This window comes from Rhipicephalus microplus, chromosome 8 (genome assembly GCF_043290135.1).
Source record: "Rhipicephalus microplus isolate Deutch F79 chromosome 8, USDA_Rmic, whole genome shotgun sequence".
NCBI lineage: Eukaryota > Metazoa > Arthropoda > Arachnida > Ixodida > Ixodidae > Rhipicephalus > Rhipicephalus microplus.
In genome coordinates this window covers 45,973,661-45,993,460 of record NC_134707.1, presented here as the reverse complement: position 1 = coordinate 45,993,460, position 19,800 = coordinate 45,973,661, and the positions used below count along the sequence as shown (strand labels likewise).

Below are 19,800 nucleotides of genomic sequence, written 5' to 3'. Positions count from 1 at the left end.
TAGATATGATATAAAATTTATGTACACGCTACGTATTCGAGTTGCCAACCAACATAATGCACACAAATAACGCTGTGCGTTCTGTTTATGTTCAAATATTTAAAGCGTGTAATAAAACGAGCACTGCCCTATCTCGGCGTTTGTGGGAGCGTAAATGGGCTCAAAGCATTTTTTGTTCCCATGAATACTTATAGTACAAACAGCCTTATATATAAATATTGATACGTGTATGGCTCAACTTTCACGTCCGTTCACGCCGATGTTTTCGTTCGCAAATGGCAAGGGCGAACTTGTACCGCGAATACACGAAAATCTGCAGCGTCTGGCGCGCTGATCCCGTGCGGAGCGGCAAATGCCTGGGCGAATACGTGCGGCGTAGGGTGCCCGAAGAGTTTCGCCAGAGTGAGCAGACCGTGGTGCCGGACGCCGAACTATGCACCCGTCGACTCAGGAGTTTCCGAGCGTCGCCTCAGATCGGTACGCCAAGCTGTGCCCCAGGGTCTCCGTTTCCTCAGCCACGGGGCTCACTAGGACCGAGTGCGCCAAGGTGGTCGTCGAGAACCTGCACACCGCCGAGAGAGCCGAACAGGAGAAGTCGCTGCGCGCAAAGCTCAAGGAACGGCTCTCTTTCAAGACCGATACATCGCCGCCTGCTGAACACAAGAAGTGAAGAGTGAGTATCTGTGCGACCGGCGGTGTTCTTTGGTGTTTGTAGTCACTACCCGGTCCTGTTCCGCTTTGGAGTTTCGTAGAGAGTCTTCGAGTGAGAGAGGAAAAAAAAAGGAAATATGCTGGCATCGGCCCCTACTGAACGCAAGAAGTGAATAGCGAATGTAAATAGAAGCAGCAGTGTTTCGTTCGCGTGTGTAACCGCATCACCTGCGAAAGGATGTTCTGCGACAATTCCACGACGCTCCAACTTCTGGACATCTAGGAGTCTCAAGAACTTACGATCACATTCGACGACGAGCATTCTGGAAGGGTCTCTACCGCTCTGTTCGCCGTTACGTCGCATCTTGCGACCTCTGCCAGCGCCGAAAGAAGGCTACGACTCCCCCTGCCAGTCTTCTTCAACCTATTGAAGTTCCAGCCGAGACATTTTATCGAGTGGGGTTGGACTTGCTAGGTCCCTTTCCTACTTCTACAACTGGAAATATTTGGATTGCAGTGGCCACAGACTATGCCACTCGGTATGCAATCACTCGAGCGCTACCAACCAGCTGCGCAACCGACGTTGCCGACTTCCTGCTGTACGACATTATTCTCCAGCATGGCGCTCCATCTCACCTGCTCACAGACCGTGGTCGCTACTTTCTATCTCGTGTGGTTGATGATCTACTCCGATCTTGTGCTACCCGTCACAACTTCACCACATCTTACCACCCTCAGACTAACGGCCTAACGAAGTGCCTAAACCGCACATTGACAGACATGCTTGCCATGTACGTATCTACCGACCACACTTATTGGGACATAGCTCTTCCGTTTGCAACCTTCGCCTATAACTCGTCGCGTCATAAAGCAGCGGGCTACTCCCCTTTTTATCTACTCTTCGGACGTCATCCCTTACTGCCCTTCGACACACTGCTTTCATCAGACCACCCATCCTCCACTTCGTACGCTCAGGATGCGATCACCCGGGCCTTCACAGCACGCGTGGTAGCGCGCGCTCGGTTATCGTCGTTGCAGACAGCACAGAAGTCCCATTATGATCGTCGACATAGAGATGCAGTTTTTTCTGCGGGATCTCTTGTTCTCCTGTGACTCCCATCTCGACGTGTCAGCCTCTGCGAGAAACTACTATCGCGATACGCGGGGCCCTACCGAGTCATTCGTCAGGTCACACCTGTGACCTACGAGATTGCCGCTACCACAAACTCATCAGCTGCTGCACCCAGAACGGAAGTAGTTCACGTTTCTCGTCTCAAGCCCTACAACGCCGACTCGCTCACTTAACAGGCACCGAGACGGTGTCTTACGGGCCGGGGTGATGATACGTGTATGGAACTGTCGCCCCGACACAGCTGAATTGGCACCCAAATGAACAAAACGACAACGTGGTTGTTGTGGGTTAAACTCTCGAGCTTCTCCCGTTTGCCTGCATGACTGTGCGCTCTCTAAGCCGTTAGAATCCAGCTCTCAGTGAATAAATCTTCCTCGTAACAAATATATATTTCAATGGAGGCGGAAATGTAGGCCCGTGTGCTCAGATTTGGGTGCACGTTAAAGAACCCCAGGTTGTCGAAATTTCCGGAGCCCTCCACTACGGCGTCTCTCATAATCATATGGTGGTTTTGGGACGTTAAACCCCACAAATCAAATAATCAATTATATATATATATATATATATATATATATATATATATATATATATATATATATATATATATATATATATATATATGATTCAAAAAAGTAAATTCTGTGGGTCCGGTGCAGATATAATTAGGAATAAAGGAGCAAACTTACGAAAATTCGATAATTGTTTACTCTACGTTTCGGCCGTGCAACGGCCGAAACGTAGAGTAAACAATTATCAAATTTTCGTAAGTGTGCTCCTTTATTTCTAATTATATATATATATATATATATATATATATATATATATATATATATATATATATATATTGATGTTTCAGCCTGAGTCTGGCCTTTGTCAGGAATGAGGGATGAGGGTACAGTTTGATGGTGCTCAGCTTCATACAATCCTAAAAAAGAGAGGGTACAAAAAAAGAGAAACACATAAGGTAGACTCCTCGCACCAACCCGGGCCGTCCCCTTTCAACTTCCTTTCTTTTTATCTACATTTTATGCCTTTTCTGTCTGTTCTTCCGTTTTTCTTTCTCCCTTTTCTTCCTTTTGCTTCCCTACCGTCTTGCGACGATCATCTATAAGATGTCCGTGGTCTCTGCATATACTTCCTCCCACTAACGTATTGTTCTCGACCAGACGGCGCCGCGCACGCACACACACACACACACACACACACACACACACACACACACACACACACACACACACACACACACACACACACACACACACACACACACACACACACACACACACACACACACAACCTGTATGTTATATTGCATTGATATTTACTACCACAAATTTCGTCTGATTGATTACGGGCGGTTTGTTTCTTAATGTAACTATAAATTCCTTTCTTCAGATTGTTCCGTACTACATGATGAAGAACCTTGCCGATGTGCCTATTTTGAGAGGCTTATTCTTGGCTGGACTCGTTGGAGCATCGACAAGGTAAAGTATGGAGGCATAAGCTAAACGAAGACAGTCACATTTAGGATGATCCATCCTGCATTAGAATGTCCAATATACGAAAATTCTGAACTCACATGGCTTTGATTCTAAGCATGCAAACTAAAATAGAAACAAGCTGAGCTGGTAAAGAGGTACGTTTAGCGTAATATTGTGCACAATTTCGAGATAACAGGCTTACCGGGAGCAGCTTGAACAGCATAAACCACGCTAACAACAAATACTGACCAAAAATACTGAGCTGTGGTGCGGCCTTTTAGATTCCGCTTGTGAAACATTGTGTGATATGCGACAGCTGCGATATAAGAAGGTGCAAGAAGGAGTTTTAGGATATTTGAGCAAATTAGCAACTACATATTGTATTAGGCATAGAGGAAGCTTGGTACAATGTAATATGAACAGAAAGTGGACCTTAACCAGATTATCTCTCCAAAATTCCCGTTATTCGAGAAAATGTGTTTTCAGTTGGACATTGTAGAATTTGGTTGTACAGTTTGAGTTGAAAAGACTGTGAAAAAGAGTTTCATGGCAATTTGGTAGCACAAGACAGGCTACGAATAAACTTTTTTTTTGTTTCACGTAAGATCACGTAGACTTTACACGTGCAACCCATTGCGCGTGAAACTTCTTCCTGCTTTTGGAACTGATTTTAAAAAATAAACACTGTGAAAGAGCGAATCACTTTTTACTTCAATGGAGCAACTACGATATGCCCCAAAAGACCAGTGATTTGAAATAAATGCACGTTTTGTTGTCATTCCGTGATGGCTTATTGCAGTTTCCCACATGATACATGCGTGTGAGTGCAATTGAGCTGCATTGTTGCCGCGTAGAAGTTTCCACTTTCGATGTTTACAAACCAGCATTAATGCGGCAGCCTTAAGTGCCTGAGCTTCAATGTTCCCTACCCTCAGGAACAATCGATGAGAAACACCATAACGTGATGACGTCTCATTATGCCGTCACGATGACGTATCATGTCGCCACGTCACGCTTCTCTCATAATGATGTCATATGATGTAATGCCACATGGTGACGTCATGACATGACATATTAGCTTGGACCAAAAGATCCGATCACAGAGGCTATCTCAAACTATGTGACGTGCCATGCTATGTGACGGCGGGCCATGATCAGAACAATGCTTTAGAAGAAAACATAAATGCATTTTGCTTTCTGGTCATCGTGAGGGTATGTGAAATAGAAACTTGTTGATTTTTTACTTCAAAACATATTTCAAAATGTCTTGTAATACAAAAGAAGGCTAAGTAATTATATATAAAAGTGTTATAGATAAAGTAGTAAGAGAACATAATTTGGTAAGGCGAAGCTTGGTACAGTAGTTGACTGATTTGTCAACATTGCTTGGACTTACACCAAATGAAAATTCAGTCGTGAGAGAGTCAGCATACATCGTACCACGTCGGCGAAGCAGCAAGGTGACCATGCCGAAGCGAAAAACAAAATTTAATGTCACACTTTGTCTTTTTAAGCTTTGTTCTTTTTCAATGCCCGTTGCAGCGAGATGGTATAGTCGTAATAAATACTTAGCAGTAAATGAATGAGTACTGGAAGTTTGTTGAAAAGTGAATGACTGCAGAAACTATGAAGACCTAATAGCTGTACAGATTTATTGTATCAGTCCAGAAGAATGTTAGGCACTTTGTGCTGTAATAAAACATAGAAATAGCTTTTCGGTTTCCTTGTATCTGTACAAATATAATGAGAACACAAAAAAAGGCAGAATGGGTTCGATTGCTTCGAAGTTAAGACAATCTGGTTGCGTTCAATTGTTGAGGTATTTAGGCGTCATGTAGCTTACCAGAACAGTAATTACAAAGCCTGTGATGGGAAGTGACGGCTCCTACTTGATGTCGCATCATGACAAAACCATTCATTGCTTTGTACAGAACGAAAATGTGACGCCTTTGCAATGTTTTATGAAACGAGTTTTGTACGCATTTAGTTGATTTATCTCATCAGCCACCTACAAGAGGCTTCTGGAAAGCATCATGCCTTAAGCTTGTGGAGCCAGAACGGAAGGTCTACGAAACACATGTCAAAATAAGTATAAGATATATATTGTGCATTTTTTATAAAAAGCATATTGGTGTTCATCACGCATTAAGTGTGACGCATGAATCACTGAGCAATAAATGAGTTTTTTTTTTCGATTTCTTTTGCAGCACTGTTTCATCGATCGTCAACTCCCACGCAGCAATATTCTACGTCGACGTCGTCACGCCGTACGTCAAGCTGAACGAGAAGAAGGCCGTCATTGTGATGCGTCTCTTAGGTTTGTGCTCCCACTTTGGTATAGCAGAGTTATTCGCGTTTTACTTATTAGCTAAGAGAAATTCTGAGCCCCATTTCTCAAGAATGCTTGGGCAATGAACACACCCGGTAGATATTTGGTTTAGTGTTACTGGTATTGACGTTTAGTGACTGCGTTTTATATGTTGAAAACTATTTAGACGTCTGGTGTGCCAGTTTTGTTGCACCTACTCTGAGCCACTTGCATTATTGATATCGACAAGAATGTCCATAAAATCAGTTAATTTTCTAACCGTACGGCTCTTTTGTTGTTCTTGAAAACCACCCCAGTGGTTTAGTGCTGTTGGTGGTTAACTGCTGACTCGCAGATAGCGGGATCAAATACCGGCTACGATGGCTACCTTTTGGACACAGGGAAAATGCATTCGGTCCATGTAATTAGCATTAGCTGCACGTTAAAAAACCCCAGATGGCCGGAGCTCTCCACTACGGGGTTTTTCAAAATCAGAGGTTGCTTTAGAGACGTTACTCTTCCGTCAATCATAACTGTTCTAAAAGGTAACACCAGTAATTCTGCTTTTTATTGTTCACGTCTGTGATTCCTTCTGGTGGATTAGCGGGACATGGGAAGGTCTTTGTCCTGCAGTGGGCTGATGATGAAGTTAATTATAATTACACCTCAGAAACAGTACGGTAATGCGAAACTGAAGTAATTCTTGATTAGTGATTTTACTACTTTTTGAGTGCATCTTTTGAGAAAGTGGTTAACCAGCCTCAATTTTTCAAATAATATGCACATTCACACAGGATTTGGTAATAGAGGACACGGAGTTTCTTCTTAATGTCCATTCTTAAAGTTACTTATTGTTCTTCTTGTGCTGAAAGTTAGCGTGCACGAAAGACACGAACACCATGTGCCACACGAAAAACTGCTTAGTTCTTTACGCAAAAAAAGTGTTGGTGCGTTTTACTCATCGCCAGCCTGCAAATACCATGTACCAGACGAATCATTAGATTTCAGAAACAAATTACACTCTTGTATTTGTTCACTGCATCAGAAATAATAGGTGCAATATTGTGTACAAATGCCACGTGGGTTATCAGCAATGTCTATGTGATTAAAACGCACTTTGAAAACTTTGTGTGAGTAAATCACTGCATACTTATGTGTAACGCCTAAGTGGAAGAGCGCGGATTTATGTCAACTCTATGAACCTTTTAATAGCATTACCTAAGCCCCTATTATTCAGGTTCCGTTTCATTTGTTAAATATATTAAGGAAACTAAACATTTTTGCCAGGTTTGCCGTACATAACCAGCGTTCAACTAGGATTTCATTGATTGTGAACGCGAGTGTATTTAGGTTTCGACCCACCGAATTGTGGCCACTGAAATTGTTTGTAAATTGAACCACTGCGCCCGTACATAGCATTGCAACACGCAAACATCTAAGCTGGCTCAGCTAACCTTTAATGTACTTTTCATGCTATACTTTCGTTACAACCAACATGCCAAAACTGCACTACTTGCCTCTGATGCCCATCAATGTTCTGGTTGCAGCTTTCGCAAGCGGCACCATCATGACATTGGGCGCAATAGCTGTGCCTTATCTAGGCACCGCAGCACGGGTAAGTACGACTGTTCCCGGCGCTTTTAGTGGCTGAAATTATGAATACGTTGTCTCTGCCATCTGTGTTCTACAGATACCGACAGGGCCCCGCCGCGGTGGTCTAGTGGCTAAGGTACTCGGCTGCTGACCCGAAGGTCGCGGGTTCGATTCCCGGCTGCGGCGGCTGCATTTCCGATGGAGGCGGAAATGTTGTAGGCCCGTGTGCTCAGATTTGGGCGCACGTTAAAGAACCCCAGGTGGTCGAAATTTCCGGAGCCCTCCACTACGGCGTCTCTCATAATCATATGGTGGTTTTGGGACGTTCAACCCCACAAATCAATCAATCAATCAATCAGATACCGACAGGTTTAACTCCCTGAAAGTGTTTGCATGAATTTTGAGGATGATGTTTGATCTTTTGTGGCGCAAGGGCCATTTCACGGCCAAAGAGCGCCAATTCATATTACTAAAAATATGGACAATGATTGTGATAAGCGGTTGTATAAGGGCCATAAAATTCCTCGCGGTAAGGCGGGTAAAAACATACAAGTAATAAAATCAAGACCATGCCGTGAAAGGTGTGTGTGGTGTGAATAGCTGACAAAAGTTGGTGATAATGAAAAACGATGGTGGACATGTAATGCATTAGCACAAGTACCTCACTCGTTTGCATGAATTTCGAGAAAGTGAGAAGGCATAGATGTGATGTTCTTTTGTAAGAATAACATTAGGTCACGCGTTTCCTGAATACTCCCTCTGGATCATACAGGAGATCAATATATATATATATATATATATATATATATATATATATATATACATATATATGTATATATATACATATATACCCACTTTTCTTCACATTTACTATAATATGCGCCTAATAACTTCTATAGTTTTCTTGCCATTATTTTCTATTAGGTCTGATTTTTATTGTGTCAAAACACGGGAAAAACGAGCTCTTAATAGATAGATAGATAGATAGATCGATCGATAGATCGATCGATAGATAGATAGATAGATAGATAGACAGACAGATAGATAGATATTTCCGTGAGAAGACATGACGAGCAGAAACCGGGAATGACTGTTTACTCGGCCACAGCAGCCGTAACTTCTACACTCTAATTTCTTGCTACCACCACTGTATGACATTATCCTCTCACCCCCAAAAAAGCAAAAAAAAGCATCGTATGTATGCCGTGGCGCCGGAAAAAAGTAAAAGCTAGCCAAAAATGTTTGTGCTCATCGAAAAGCACAAGGGCAAGACAAAATAAAACGAGAAAAAATGTACAACAGTCCTTAAAGTAAGCTCTTACATCAAAAAGCCCATGACGTGCAGTTAACGCGAATAGTATGGCTTCATCCTGGAGATATGAACAACATTAGAGGAGCTTAGTTTACGAGAACGGCGCCATGTGTCTGCTAGGACAAGTTCGTAGTTGACATCACCGAGACGATGAAGAACTGTTCGACCACTGGTTAATAAGTGCCATAATTAGCGTCAGATTACGACAGACGCCATAGAAGAGAGCTAGGAGAACACCAACACGAGTTCTCCGACTTGCCCCTAAATGTACTGCCTAGAAGGCCTGTAGATACATTCCCACACATATTCATTCCTAATCACACGAATGGTGCAAAAAATTCAGTCAAGAATCTCCGGCATCACCGCCGTTGGTTGTGAGCGAAAAATTATCTTGTGCGATTACATCGCAGTAAGCACAATTTCAACCTCTAGAGTAACATCATACAACGAAAAGTATGCACTAAGAGGTTGAAGTATGCCCTAGAGACAGGACATCACCATCGCGTTCGCCTCTTGAGGACTTAGCTTAAGGATCCCGAAATTTTTTGTCGAGGCCCTTGTTCTATCATTAAAATATACATTGTTACAAGTTGTGATGTTATAAAGTTAGGTGGGCTGATGAGATTAAAAAGTTCGCTATTATAACGTGGCAGAAGAGAGCGCATTACCAGGGTTATTGGCGGATCATGAGGAAGGCCTTTGCTTGCAGGGGGCGTAGTCAAGCTGATGACGATGATGATGACAATGTGTACATCTCCTGCATAATTGAGTACTTTTCAATGTATCAGTCATTGTTCTACGTTTTTTTTTCTGTTTTCGCGTGTTCTTGTACTTGTAGTGTGTAACTGCCGCTGAATTATTGCACGACTGCGCGATGCCCGTTTGCGGGCTCATTTTCATTTTTGCAATATTTTTGTCAGTGTACTTATCAGGGATTTTGAGCAAATGTACAACCTGCTGAAAGTCAAGGTGGCAGAGTTTGTATGCGTTTTGTTTTATCAGACCGGTAGATATGTAACTGTATAAATTGCAATGAGGTAGGATGATGATAAATCGTGGAACAGAGAATTTAACTGGCGCGCAAGTTTCCACATTGGAAGAATTCAACTACGTCACGCTGACATTGTCACCCCGATGAGTGACGAAGATGGCGCAGATAATTTATCCTAGATTGTCTTTGTCACTTTGCTGAAGAGTAATCAAGGTGACAAATTGTTCACCAACCTATTTTCTTAGTGAAACAAATAATACTCTCCTCACATTCTGCACTGCTTAGATTTGCACGAAAAAGTGTTTCTGGTGCTAGTATAACTTTCGTGATGCGTTAAGTTTTATATCCCTTTGTTTTTTTCCATAGCTGTTTATGTCTTTTTACTGCTCCGCGGCTGGACCATTTTCGGGGCTCTTTCTCCTCGCTCTGTCGTCGCCATGGGTGAATGCAAAGGTATGTGTTTAATGTTATGTTTCCTTCGGAACCGCAGATCAATTGCGATCCTTTAGGCTTGGTGAATTCGTTAACACAGCCGTTAGAGAAGAAAACAACAAGAAGATGTTAAGAAATTTTATTAGTCTTGTGCTATTGCAATAATCGAACTTCAAAAGCAGCAACTTGACCAAACAAGTACACTTCTACAGTGTAAAAGGTTGATGAGAATGTGCATAGCGTTCACCCGCTGAGAGTAAATGAAAATTATAATGGGAGGGTAAGATGGTTTGACGAATACGGCTTGCTGGTCATATCATGGTTCATGAATAATGTCACAATCACGTTACGTACATGGTCAAACACTTTCCGCTAGACAGTGGCACATACCCGCCACCTGTATGTGTCACAGAAGATTGACACTTTTCTACTCAGGAACGGCGAAAACACACATGGGTACTTTTAGCGCGTGAGCGATGAAAAAAAGCTGGCATCGGCAACGTTGATTCACCGAATGTAAAAAAAAAAATGTATGGGTCCCAGAAGGAATCAAACCCCAGTACTGCACGTGGCAACAAAGTGTTTTACCACAGAGTCGCGCCAGGTCTCACAACTGCTTCTCAAATAGACCGTATTATTCGTGAAGCGTCAATTAGGGATGCAGCGCTGGCTATCCAGATAAAAAAAAAACAGTTACACATGTACTTTCACGGTACACCCGTCACGACCGGTTAAGATCAACCGTAGCTATGCGCCATGCACTGAAGGCGATTTCCAGTTTATATCAAGCGAGGAACAACGTGCACAGGCACTGGCAATTTACTTTGAGAGCGTTAAGGTAAAAAAAATCAGTACATCTCCAAAGGTGAGGGACGACGAGAGGGCGAAGCAACAGGGCCTGATGTCCGTAATGCCTGTGTTGAAGTTACCTACAAGTATACAGGACTGACACACGGAAGGACACAAAGGTGGACGTGTGGACGGATGAATGGGCATACAGATGGACAGGTGGACAAATGTCTGGGCGTCCACATAGATTGACCGATGAATGGACACGCGCACGTTGGTGATTCCACATTGAGCCAGTTTTTTACACATGTTTTTGTTTTTTTGTTGCGCAGTTGTTCAGTTTAGGTTTGGGCTTTGGGGTGCGTGATGGACGCCAACTAGTTTGGCCCTAAGGAACCTTACCCCCAAATGTTGGCAGCGGTGGAGTTTACCCAGCGTACGCGAAGAATAGTTATCACGGTCCAAGCAGAAATCGAACCCCAGTATCCTGGTTAGCAACCAAGTATTTTGACACACGGCCACGCGAAATATCAGACCTGCGTTTTAAGTAGACCGTAATGGTCATGAAATGCCAATTACTGTTGCCGTGCAAGCAACCCGATTTTAGAAACAGTGCATACGCAGTCTTTTCATGCAAGCATCACGTAGGGTCAACTGCATTTGTATTGAAGCGCCACCCACTAAAGCTCATTCATCTAGTAGTGTCCAGGGCGGCCATCCTTGCTGGTACAAGTGCTACCTATTGGCTTACCGCTTCTGGTGTAGCCAATACTTGTGTTTCTGTTGGCAACATGGGTACGCAACAGTAAACATGCGTGTGTTCAATATGTCTGTGCGTACATTATTTGTACTCATCTTTAGCGTCATTGTCTAAGGGCACGCTCAATAAAAATTACCATACTGCCACGTTCATTCCCTCAAGTTTTGTTAGCACCCCGTTACACTGTGTTCAGCGAAAACAGCGCCTATGGGGTTCGAGAAGCTTCGAGATTGTAGTAGACCGTTTTGTTAAAAGAACGCCAGCTTTGTGAACCTTTCAGATTATTCTGGAACTTACGTTGCCACTAGCGATAACGCTAGAATGTTCGATGGGAAGTGTGTAAATAAATGACGACACGCTTCGCCACTTGTCAGTTGATCCACGGCCGAAGGTCTGTACGCCGCAATCAGTAGCAGTGTCTTACTTTCCTTTTGCGTGGCCCCAAGCTCGGCCCGAATAAACAGTTTATTCTTCGACCTGGAGTCTGCTCCCTTTGTTCATGTCAGGACCCCGTGACATCTGGTGCAGGTTCTGCTTCGTTCGTGTACCGGGCACCCCCGTCAACGCGTGTACCCAGCCCACGTTGCGAATAAGACACCGACGCCAGCCATGAGCACCGAACAAGCCGCAGGCAGCAGGGTTCACCTCTCGAGTAGGGGCCTTTGCAAGTGCAGGCTCGAAAAATTACGGCCATAACCTCGACCATGGCAACGATGAAAACTGCTGAGCCAAAGCCCGAGATCATGATGCAGCAGAAAAGGGAACCACCTATTTTCCATGGGTCATCGTTCGATGTCCCAAAGACCTCGCTAGAGACCCCATGACCGAATGGCCGCCCTCAACCACTGGGAAGTGGAAGAGAAGCTCCGTTGCGTCTACTTTTATCTGGAATACGCAGCAATACCTGGTTCGAGAATCGAGAGTCTGCCCTTCAAACGGGGGATATGTTCTTGGTGCATTCCTGCCAACGTTCACGAGAATCGCACGCAAAGAGAAGGCCGCTGCGTTGCTGGAGACCCGGGTGCCACTGCCCAATGAAAATGTCACCATTTTCACGGAAGAAATGACCCGCCTCTTCCGCCACTCTGACCCCGACAATCCTGAAAAGAAGAAAGTCCATTTGCTCATGCGAGATGTAGAGCACGAATTCATCGCTGGGCTGGTGCGGAACGCACGAAAAACCGTTCAATAGTTTGTCCCAGACACTACGTCGATTGAGAAGACTTCAGAAATGCGTACGCACCAGTACGATTGCCGATCGATGCAAGACAGCACAGCTGTTCACACCTCGGCTCCGAAAACATACGTGAAACAATCCGACAGATCCTTCGGGAGGAGCTACAGAAGCTGCTGCCTTCATCGCAGCCCCAGGTGGACTTGATAGTCGATATTGTCCGCGAAGAAGTTCAACAATCGCTTGGAGTTTCCGAAGCACCACAGCTTCAGCCGCAAACAATGAGCTACGCTGCTGCAGCTCGAAACTACGTCCCCCCTCCGCACCCTCACCAATACGCCGCTCCGCCGAACTGCCGTCGCCAGACGCCACCACCGCCACCACCACCAACGCCATACCATTTTTCTCTGGGTCAGCGCTACACGCAAAGGAAAACGAACGTTTGGCGTGCCCCTCACAACCGCCTGCTATGTTATCACTGCAGTGAGGCTGGCCACACCTACCGCCGTTGCCGGTACCGACAGATGGGGCTCCGGGGATTTGCCGTCAACGCGTGGCGTCAGCAGCTGGGTGAAATGCCTCGCGACATCGCCGATTACACCACCGGAACACAGTGGCAAGAACGACGACTATACCGTTCCTTGTCGCCCGGCCACTGCAAGTCGCCCCGCCGCCAGTCCTACACTGGCCCAATCCATGGCTGGTCACCTAGCCCACAGCACTCGGAAAGCTAAAGATAGCAACCGATGGAGGTGCGGTTGCTGTACGACTAACTGCCAAAGATCTGCCACCGACGACGACGTCACTCAAGAACCTGCCAGAATATGAATGTTGTCCTGACGTCAAATCTCCGAGGCCAGGAGACAACTTGATGACGCCACGTCGAAGCAGCGGTACAAACCGCCACAGGTGAGATCCAACGCGGCGATCTAACTGCAAGGCGAGGAGATGAACTAGTGACCTCGACGTCCTCGTCGACGGCCACAGCGTCAAAGCTCTGGTCGACACCGGAGCCGACTATTCCGTCATTAGTGGGACGTTCGCAGCGAAGTTGGAGGTGTTTAAGTTGGAGGTCACCTAGTTACGCCAGCAGGAACCTGCACAGCTAGAGTCACCATTAACTGTAAGATTTATCCTGCAAGCTTCATCGTACTACAGCATTGCTCGAGAAATGGCATCTTTGGTATGAACTTTTTAAGCCTCCATTGGGCCGTCATTGACCTGACAAAAAGTCGATAACACTATCCACAGAAAAAGCACCGCCGCTGCATAAGTTGTCAAAAGGCACGCCTTAAATGTGCTGGAGGACCAAGTCACCATTCCTTCTCGCTTCAGCGTCAGCGATTCCGTTGGCACTCAATAAGAAACAGATATGCAAGGTGTCGTTGAAGGCGACCAGCAACTAATAAACCAAGAAATTTTTGTCGCCAGAAGAATAGCCGAGCTGCCAGGAGGGAACACGAAAGTGATGCTCACGAACTTCAGCAACGAGTACAAGCACGTGAGCAAAGACACGATGATTCCCTACATCGAAGGGATATTGGAAATCAGCAACGCTTTCGCCCACATCGCTTCTGCCGAATCTACACTGACAACTGAAACCCTTCAACCAGCTTTCAACGCTAATCCGAGCCTTTCGACACATAGACAAGAACCACTAAAAAACGTGGTCCTGAAATGCAACAACTTGTTTTTGTCGTCAACAACTCGACAGACCCCTGTCGCGAAAAATAGAATCATATTAGAAAAAAATGCCAGGCCGCTTAGTCAGAGTCCGTACAGAGTTTCAACGCGAGAACGCTGCGCTATAAAAAAAAACAAGTCGACGAAATGATCCGCGACGACAACATCCAGCCTTCAAAAAGCTGATGGTCGTCACCGACGGCGCTAGTGAAGGAAAAGGATGGGACACTATGCTTCTGCGTTGACTATCGCACACTCAACAAGATAACGAAGAAGTGCGTGTAGCCTCCCCCCGAATAAACAACGCTCTTGATCGATTCCACAAGGCCAAATACTTTTCATCAATCTACCTCAAGCGAGGCTATTGGCAGATCGAGGTAGACGAGAGAAAGAGAGAAAAGACTGTGTTCATAACAACAGACGGCCTCTTCTAGTTCAAGGTCATTTCTTTTGGTCTTTACTCGGCGCCTGCGACGTTCCATCGTGTCCTGGACACCGTGCTCAAGGGATTGAAGTGGCCGACTTGCCTCGTGTACTTAGACGATGTCTTCGTGTTTCCTCAAGCATCGACAACCATCTGCAGTGCGTTGAGGCTGTACGTCAAGCAATATAAACCTCCGGACTCACTCCGAAGCCAGAAAAGTGCCGCTTTGCGTACGACCAACTCTTGTTCTTGGGACACGTGATAAGCAAGTCCGAGGTACGGCCCGACCCGCGAAAGACAACAGCCATCGCTGCATTCCCGTCACCTGCCGACAAAAAGGCCGTGCGTCGATTTCTCGGCCTCGACGCCTATTACAGGCGTTTCGTCAGCAATCTTGCCCGCATCGCCGAGGCACACACTAACCTCACAAAGAACAACGTGGACTTCAAGTAGAAAACCTTACAGGAGGAAGCTCTTCAAGAACTAAAACGACGCCTGCAGTCACTGCCGATACTTGTTCATTTTGACAAAAGGGTCGACACGGTAATCCACACCGACGCAAGCAGTGTGAGTCTCGGAGCCGTCCTGGTGCAGAAGATTGACGGACCTGAAAGGGTCATCAGTTATGTGAGCTGATCGTTATCTTAGTTGGAGTCAACTATTTCACAACAGAAAAGGAGTGTCTTGCTATCACCTGGGCTACCTCCAAGTTTCACCCCTACCTCCATGGCAGACCTTTGAAAGTTGTAAACGACTACCATGCCCTTTGTTGGCTAGCTAACTAGAAGGACCCTTCAGGTCACCTCGCACGCGGTTAAGTCTGCGATTTCAGGAATACGACATCACCATCCTTTACAAAGCGGCGTGAAGGCACTATGACACCGACTGCTTTTCTCACACCACCATCGACCCACTACCACAGGAGAACGAGGACGGCGACTGCTTCCTGGGAACCTTGAGCGTTGATGATTTTGCAGAACGACAGCGTGCCGACCCTGAAATGAATGGCCTAGTGGAATACCTAGAGGGCAAGGCTGTCGTTGTTCCAAAGGTATTCAAGCGATGACTGGCATCGTTTTTTTGCGTAATGGCATCTTAGTCAAAAAATTTTTCACCACATCTGGCCAGCTACCTCCTCATGGTACCTTCAGTGTCACGTCCAAAAATTTTGAATGCGATCTACGACGACCCGACGGCTGGACATCTCGGTGTTTCCCGTACACTTGTGAGAATACAGGAGAAGTATAACCAGCCACGACTTACCGCCGACGTCACTCATTACGTCGGGGTATGTCGAGAATGTCAACACTAAAAGACAAAGCCGACTAGGCCAGTCGGACTTCTCCAGCCTATCAGTTACCTCGCCTTTCGTTTTAGCAAATTGACATCGACTTACTGGGGCCGTTTCTGAAGTGGACGGCCGGAAATGAATAGATCGTCGTAGATCTTGACTACTTCACCCACTATGCCTAGACAAGGGCTCTGCCCAAAGGCAGTGCCACCTAGGTAGCAAAGTTCCTCGTTGAGAACATTGTCTTGCGTCACCGAGCTACAGAGGTCCTCATCACAGACAGAGGCACGGCCTTTACGGCGGCACTAACTCAGGAAATTCTGAGCTACAGTCAGACAAGCCACAGCCCGACCACCGCCTACCATCCACCGACTAATGGCCTCACAGAGCGTCTTAATAATACCATCGCCGATATGCTGGCAATGTACGTCGACGTCGACCATAAGACGTGGGATGCCATTCTTCCGTACGCGACTTTTGCATACAACACTGCCGTTCAAGAAACGACGCAGATGACGCCGTATACAAACTGGTCTACGGAAGGACCCCGGCAACGAAGCTCGACACCATGTTACCCAACTTCACCGACAAAGAAAGCTTCGTTGTGAGCGAGTACCTTCAGCGTGCCTAAGAGGCCCGAGAACTCGCCAGCCTCCGCATCAAGAACCAACAGACAAAGGATTGCCGCCATTAACATCTTCGGCGACGCGTCGTGGAATACCAGCCCAGTGAACGTGTTTGGGTATGGACGCCGATACGCAGACATGGACTCAGTGAAAAAATTCTGCGACGGTATTTTGGTCGCTCCAAACATGGTAATTTGACGTCTCGGCCCACTCGATTACGAGTTTCTCGCCGACGGCATCACGAACTTTCAATGACGCCGATCACGACTTGAATTCGTCTATGTCGCGCACCTCAAGTCATTTCATGCGCGTTAACAAACTGAAACAGTGTATTTTGTTATTGCTGTATCGTAGTTTATTGCTTGTACTTTTTTGCATTATTTTTGTGCTTTCATCTTATGTTAGAGCATCGGGAGAATGCCTTTTTTACAGAGGGGGCAATGCTACGTTCCTTTCAAGTTTTGTTATCACCCCGTTACCCTACGTTCAGCGCAAACCACGCTTATGGTTTTAGAGAAGCTTCGAGGCTGTACTAGATCGTTTTGTCAAGATAACATCTATTTCGTGAACCTTTAAGATTATTCAAGAACCTAAGTCGCTGATAGCGATAAAGCTGGAATGTTCGATGGAAAGTGTATAAATGCCGGCACGCTTCGCGCTTGTCAGTTGATGGACAGCCGACGCTGTTTTTCGCTATCAGTGCCTTACTTTACTTTTGCGTGTCCCCAAGTTCGGCCCCTAAGAATAGTTTCTTCTTCAACCGGGAGTCTACTCCCTTCATTCACGTCACGACCCCGTGACAATAGTCTCCTTACATGCTTATTCAGCGCGTATAATGGATTCTCTGGGTTCCCGGGATCTACCGAATTGTTTTGTTTCCGAAGATGTTGCTCAGACTTCATGTTATACCCACTGTAATTTTGAATGAGTGACCTGAGAACGTTTAGAAAAGTAGAGCCAACTTGTCGCTTGTTCAATTGGATCGCAATTGCACAGAATTATATTTTCATGACTGTTCTACATTATACAAATCCACTGAATCTACTAGACTGGTTCGCGCTCAGAAAAAATGTAGAATTGAAGCGTTTGCAACATATGCTGATGAAGTATCATCAGCATACGTTGCCCTTTCACTTGTCCTTGTCCTTTAACGGCAGATTTAAATTCTTGAGCTTCCATGGACGAGCTTATTTCTCAGCGGTCTGCTCGTAAAAAGTATAAAAAAGTAGATCAGCTTGGCTACACGGCTTTACGCAAAACAATGTCCTGTTTTTCTCGCCTTGCGAAAACTGTTGACTGACACTTCCAGGTCCAAGTATGCGGAGATAAATTGAGTGTTGACGGAGGCGCAACTACCACCGTGTACGTTACCTGACAGAGCCTTGAACGCTTAAAAAGATTCCGACACTCATTCTCGATATATATTTAGTCTTTCTTTAAATAATAACACCAGTGTAGAAAAGCATAAAATGCGTGCCTGAATTTTTGCGAATGCAATGAAACTATTTGAGCACTCCTACTCTCGAAGGGTAATTCAGGTTACAGTGCGAAGGCGGTGGCTTCATAGGGGTGTGCCATAACGAGTCAGACGTTATGGCAAAACTGAAACTTATGGTACACCAGCAACAGCTGTCGGCTTCCTGTTATACACACGGGGTTCACATGAAGAACAGCGAGTAAATAGTCGTCAGGAGAGTCCGACAGCGATTTCTCAGATTTAAGCTGAATGCAGGACGCAGATTTCGAAAGCCGAATACACTGCTGGACTTCTAGCATTGTTCATTCTGGTGGGGCTGGCTTGAGATGCTGTGCGATGAAAGCTTTAAAATCGAAGTAAAACAGTTACACCTGTTGTTTTGCTCAAGTGTCGGGAAAGCATTTATAATGCACACCAGGGTAATGAAAATTATCTTTTGTTAGGTGGCTTAAAACTGTGAAGGTGTTCATTTAGAAGAAAGGACCTGGCTCTTGTGACCCCTGGCAGCAATTTTATTTTTTTTCTGCTGTCATTAAGCCTCTTTTCATAGGTTCAATTTAATTGAAAGGTGCAATATATACGCTCAAAGCTTTCCTTGGCTTCATTAACAGCTCAATTCACATCATTGTTTTTATTTGCGATCTTTAACGCGAATTCGCAATAGAAGATATATTTCTTTCATTCTGCAATTAGTGACGTTTCCATGGATGTATGGCAAATATTATTATTTTTTAGAAAGAAAGAAAGTTTAGAAAGTTTATTGAAATTGATTGGTTACAAATGGTGGTTACAATGGGGTTTACTACTGATACAGAGGGAGGTCCCAAAGTCAAGAGACTGTACAGGGGACCTCCCATAAGAGCTGAGTAAACAAAAGTACTTTAACGCAACAAAGATGTGTACACAAAGTAAACACTCAAAAAGAAGCAATTAACACTGAAACATCGTTGGATTATTTAAAAATTACAAAAGAAAGCAGAGATGATGAAATGATGAAATGACTATGCTGAATGCAGATAATTCCGAAGGTTGATCTTGAATGCGTGGAAATTGGAGATATTTTTAACATGGCATGGTAATGAGTTCCATAGTTGTGTGGCTGAAAAGTTAGTAGTGAACTTACCATAATTAGTTCTGGGTTTCGGTAATAAGAAGCTATTGCTGGATGCGAAACGTGTTGACAAAGAGTAAGGATACTGGCTTTTGATGATTATAGGGAACGGGAGCTTTCCGCTGATGGATTTGTGGATTAGTATTGCGAGGGAATATTTATGTAGTTTTCCCACCGACAGAATACCGTTAGAGGTGAGCAAAGGCAATGCTTCTGATGTGTAGGTGCTATGTGTCATGATGCGAATAGCCTGATTTTGAGTGTGTTGCAATGGAGATAAATAGACTGGATACGTGTTTCCCCATGATGATATGCAATAATTAATATACGTATGAATGAAAGCGTAATAAAGGGATATTAGTGTGTTCATATGGAAAAATTTGCGAACTTTAATATCCTAATGCCATAAGCTGTCTTCTTTGTTAACGATAAAACATGCTCATCAAATTTTAGGTGCTTATCTAATGTGACTCCGAGAAACATGACACTGTCAGTAGGATAAAGTGTGTTTGAAGCGAAAGTTAAAGATGGTGAACCTGAATAAATCCTATGCTTAGAAGAAAAG

General features: G+C 44.9%; 2 protein-coding genes across 4 annotated transcripts in view; one reads left to right on the top strand and one right to left on the bottom strand.

Moving 5' to 3' along the window:
* The window catches only part of LOC119164417 (deoxyribonuclease-2-alpha), a 194,708-nt gene that overhangs the window by 57,864 nt on the left and 117,044 nt on the right, over window positions 1-19,800 (bottom strand). The gene's annotated exons all lie outside the window — the stretch shown is intronic.
* Window positions 1-19,800, top strand: part of LOC119164416 (sodium-coupled monocarboxylate transporter 1) — an 84,275-nt gene that overhangs the window by 19,472 nt on the left and 45,003 nt on the right. Inside the window, exons 9-12 of the mRNA XM_075871689.1 lie at window positions 3,179-3,267; window positions 5,472-5,581; window positions 7,120-7,187; window positions 9,835-9,921. Of these exons, the coding sequence (XP_075727804.1) occupies window positions 3,179-3,267; window positions 5,472-5,581; window positions 7,120-7,187; window positions 9,835-9,921 (354 nt within the window). The remainder of the gene's footprint in view (window positions 1-3,178; window positions 3,268-5,471; window positions 5,582-7,119; window positions 7,188-9,834; window positions 9,922-19,800) is intronic.